At 32.3% G+C, this 5,256-nt stretch overlaps 1 protein-coding gene across 1 annotated transcript; it reads right to left on the reverse strand.

The window, feature by feature from the left end:
- Positions 1–248: 248 nt before the first annotated feature.
- LOC134246858 (homeobox protein Hox-A5-like) lies at positions 249–5,025 on the reverse strand. The gene is made up of 2 exons (XM_062729203.1): positions 4,522–5,025; positions 249–1,203 (listed from the first exon to the last, which is right to left on the reverse strand). Exons 1-2 carry the CDS (start codon positions 4,961–4,963, stop codon positions 896–898), a joined length of 750 nt encoding a protein of 249 aa, XP_062585187.1. The 5' UTR covers positions 4,964–5,025; the 3' UTR covers positions 249–895.
- Between the last annotated feature and the right edge of the window lie 231 nt (positions 5,026–5,256).

Here is a 5,256-nt window from a genome sequence, read left to right on the forward strand (position 1 = left end):
ATACACAACTAAATTAGCAAAATCATTTTTTAAAATATTTTTTTAGTGCTGAAACATGTTATGTTTTATTTTATTCTATTTAATTCATAATAACTTTGAATTCTTCAGACATATGATTGTCATAATGTTCAGTATGAAAGTAATGCTTTAAAAGGTAAATCGAAAAATCAACATGGAAATAAAAAATAAACTAAAACCGGAGCAATTGAAGAACACTTGTTCTTATGAACAAAAATTAAGAAACTGAAATTTAAATTTTAGAAGACATTTAAAATACCTTTTTGTTTAAAATAAAAATATGTTACTTTTTCCTGTACTTAGAATTTGTTTTCCAAGACATTTCAGGAATTTCAGTTTTAAAAATGCTAGCCATGATATGTAGACATTCACCCACTACATGTGTGTAGGAGATAAACAAATAAATCACTGATTTAGATATAAATCAATAGCCTGTACAACAACAATATATATATATACAATGTATATAAATAAAAACAGAAGGGTTATCTTTGGTTTTGTAGTAATACTTCACATAGCGGATTTTTAATTCGTGTGGATATATTGAATTATACAGGGTATTCCTCTGCCGACACAAATATCAAAATAACCTTACTGGTGTTAATGTTCAGTGTTAAAAGCACCTTCTAATTATGTCAAATTCATGTAATTGACACAGGGCAATATAGGAACAGAATTTGTATAAATTATTATGCTATTTATACAGCAAAGCTGCATATTATCATACACTTTAGTATGATACCATAGTCCAGATTTTCTTAGGAAAAATCTTTGGTGAAGTCAGCACATTCATACTTTTCACAATCACACTGGATTTACAAAGTTTCCTTTGAACTGACGACATAGAGGATTTGGTTTTCATGAACACAATCATTGACTAGATTGGGGTTAAATCCGGATGTCCCAGCATATGAGTAAAGTGATGAGTCGGGTCGAGAAGCCCGGTTCCGGCTTCCATTAGTCTTGTTTTTGTATTTGGTAATTTGTGTTCCTTTTTCCATTTCATTCTTCTGTTCTGAAACCAGATTTTGATTTGTCGTTCAGACAGACACAGGGTATGCGCGATCTCTATTCTCCTCCTTCGTGTTAGATACCGATTAAAATGGAATTCTTTCTCTAATTCCAGAATTTGGTGTCGAGTGTAGGCAGTTCGATTCCGTTTTGATTCCGAAACTAAGTTGTTACCTAAAACATACAGAAAAATTTCATTTAGTGAAAATTTAAAATTGAAACATTTGTAGAGCAATATTTTAGAGAATCATAATATCTTTTTTTCCATTTTTGGCCATATCTTTCAGTACAAGTTCAATCAGAAAACTTTTTTCTCTAGCTCTCTCTCTTTCTCTTTAATAGACCATTTTTTTTTAATTTCGTAATTATTAGGGTTAATGATTCAAAATATATATTTGAAGTGACCTTGAAATTTAAAATGTTAAAAATTAAAATGAAAACAATTAGGCTGTCGCCGGGGAATAGCCAATGTCGCATATCAATGAGGCTAAGGTTAGAACCTGCGTTAAACGTAAATATATGAATTTTCACTGCGTCTGCTTGAAAACAATATATGGGCGCGTGACACACACAAGGAGCACCTTTGTGCCAAGAAATGTCGAGTTAAATACCAGAAACGAACTTAACGGATCAAGGAAATCCGGGAAATAACATTCTGAATACAAATGTCTCACTAAATATTACGTAAAATGTTGGATATTTTCTGATGATTTTTTTCCCAATGGTATTTGTTCAGTGTTAGCACTCTCTTGAACATTATTCGTACAACTTCTTAGAAATTTTCCAAGATCAGACTTAAAATTGCTGAATTTCAATGAAATTTATTTTTAAAATTAATTTTTGTATTTATCGTAGAATGAAATAATTAAATTTCAAGAACTGTATTTCTCATTTTAAAAAGTGATTTTTCCTGGTGAATTTTCTTTTTGTTTATTACCCAGATGACAACAAACTTTTAACATGAGCGGAATTCTAAAGTTTCCGCCCTTCAAAATTAAGCGTGTGAATTTTATGAAATCAAAACGGACAAAGAGTGTTCTTTCTGTATTTCTTTTAAGACATAACAAGCTCGCAGGTCACAGAGATTTTTAACCTTATATTCATAACCAGCCGAGAACATGAAATCTAACTTAGACCTGACAGGTATATTTGGCTGTGCCTACGGTAGAAATGACAGTAACTTCTATTAATTTTCTGCGCTTTTTAATTGCATAACTATCGGAAACAGAGATCTTCACACTGAAAACATGCCATCAACAATTTGAAAAACTAACTTTTAAAAACTCCAAGGCAGAAGGTGATAATTTAGTTAATAGTGCGTTTGCCTTCTTATTCCATATAGAGCACAACATTTTTCAAAAATTGCATCAACTGAAATAAAAGTAAACTACCTTGGATGCTGTATATTGCAAAACAAAGGACAAGATGTACGTGAGCTGAAATATCACCTTCTAAATTTTATAATGAGTACCTTGGCAATTGTAAACAATAAACTGTCGAATACACTATTTTTTTAAATTGATGATGTTGTACTTTTGTATTCTCTACGTTCGTGATTTTGACACATGAAATAATTTTTTAACCACATCAAGGAAATCTGATTTACGATTTTTAAAATGTTTTATTATTCATACAAAGTAATAATATTTGATACAGCATGCTTAATGTCGAATACGACCTTGGCACTCAAATTTAATTGAAACTCCCTCTCTTACTATTCGGGAAATTTATAGTGTGCTTCCCTTGAGGAAGTCGTTAACCAACATAATTGTGTTTTCCATTCTCCACTTTTATTTTATATCAAAATAAATTAATAATTTATTAGAAAAAAATATTACATTTTAGATGACGGAATTAAAATTTATATATTTAATTTAATAGATAAGTATATTTAAAGCACTTCTTTCGAGGGGGAAATTGTTAAACAAATTTGAGCCAAAACTATTTCCAATCCCTTTCTTTAATACAATTCCTAGTACCACTCCCGCTATGTTGTGACCTAATTACATGACCACTGACATAGGACAACAAACTGTAAAATATCCTTTTTGTTGGCGTTTACATCGGAGAAAATTCTTAATAAATCCTACCGGTATGACACTTGTAATTTTAAATTTTTCCTCTTTAATTTATTTATTTTTAAAGCTTTACAAATTCAAGAGTAAAATTGTATAATATTTTTAAAAAGAATAAATTTATTTATATTTAATACCTTGATATATTTTTTAATTCATTGAATATGAAATACTTCAAAATACTCTATATTTTAAAAGTTATGAAATGTTTTGTGAAAATTATAATATTGTGAAAATATAATCGTTTCCTAAAGTTTTTTAAAAGTCAGATTCGGTATGACAAAAACTGCAACAAGAGAATTGAGGAAAATATCAATTTTAGAAGAAAAAAAATTACATCGTTGGAAAATGTCAGATGCTGTACTTAAAAAGTCGGCATTCATGCGGGGTTGTACATGTCTATTAACACTTGATAGGAATTTCAATTTAATCCTAAAACATGAGTGATGAAATTTGCAATTAATCGGGTTTATTAGCAAGATGGGAGGAAAAGAAAGTCTGGAGGTAACGAAGTACAACAAAGATGTGCACTCAAAATTTGGAAAACATGACAAGTTTCTGACATCCTTCGAAAAGGCCAAGATATACACAGATGTATTTTGTAATTGAAGTGTTGGTATTTTACGAGGTTTGGATGGTAAGGGTGAAGTCTGATAGACTAAGAGACCACAGATTTGACGCGTTTATGATTGTAATCGAATGAATGCAAGTCTTCTTCTCTTAACAGGCCTCACTTAACAGAACAATCAAAGAACATCAGGTCTTATTTTGAATTAGTGAATGAAATTTCAATAATGTCGGAAAACGATCCGTTACCTTAGCAATAAACACCCGGGTAACAACAATTCCGTGATGCGTGTGTAACATAGCTCGTATTGTGATTCTGAATTGATTTATTACGATAGTTATTGGCCATAATCGCTCCCCATTAAAGCTCGAGGTGAGAAGAAGCTTCTTAATTCAAGTTTATAGGCAATTTGTAGCCATTATGAGGACTTAGCGTTATGATAGATTGTTTCGACACGCGAACTTTGTTGGTTTATTTATTTAGTTACAATGATCTGCCTCATTTGAAAGCTATATCCCCCTTTATACTAACTTATAAATGATATCATTATTTTCCTCCGATCTTTTAGTTAAGAACAGGTAAAGTTCTTCATATTACCCCATTTACTCGCGGATCACGACTTTTAATTCACCGACCCAAACACAGCTCATATTTTGTAATCTCTACATATAAATTATTAATAACATTTACCGCTTTGTTTATAGACGCACCATCCATAAAAAAATACCAAATGTAAATCATTCATAAGAAATATGACATTTGACAAGTTGCATGCGAACGAAACAAAAAAAATTCAATGGAATATTTTTTTTAATTAAATTTACAGGAATTTAAATTGAATTCGCTTACCTGGGTTGTTACCCTGGCTCTTCTTCATCCACGGGTAAATAACGGGCTGACCATCTGACTGTTGTTGGGCACAGGAACTCTGTGAGAGGGGTGAGGAATTTCCATCAGGAGAGGGGACGGGAGGGGGGCTAGGAGTAGAGGACTGTGAAGAACCAAACCCATTCATTGTCCCTCCCCCACCCCCGCCATGGTTAGACACGGGGGGTGAGGGTTGTGGCGGTGACACAGGTTCGTTGTTGGTACACCCTCCGTACTGATTTGGGGTATATTTTTCCTCATCATACCTTCTTGGATCAGGAAATCCGTAATGTGTTTGAAAATTACTTCTGTAGTAGTCAGTTCCATGATTTGGAATATAACTTTGTTGTGAGAACTCGTCCGCGGGAGGGAATTTCGGTTCAGTATATTGAACTGGAGTCATCAAAAACGAACTCATGATCATTAATTTTCACCGAATTGGTTGTAAATAATTCCAACTCGTTACTACACATATTCTAGTTTCACTTGCTAGCCCTCCCATCTTTCTATATCATTTTGTCACGTGACTAAGAATAGCCAATGGGTGTATACATCCAACCCGCTCAAGCAGAACGTTGAAGACTAGGCGCACCGTCAGTGGCCTTTGGCGATAAACAGCTATTAAAATATTTTTATCTAATAACAAGTATATTGTAATTCCTAAAAACCCGTTGTAATAATTGGGATCTAAGACTTAATCTTTTGTTCATTAACATC

This window comes from Saccostrea cucullata, unplaced genomic scaffold (assembly GCF_032062105.1).
Source record: "Saccostrea cucullata isolate Sc308-1 unplaced genomic scaffold, CSIRO_AGI_Scuc_v1 ctg2095, whole genome shotgun sequence".
NCBI lineage: Eukaryota > Metazoa > Mollusca > Bivalvia > Ostreida > Ostreidae > Saccostrea > Saccostrea cuccullata.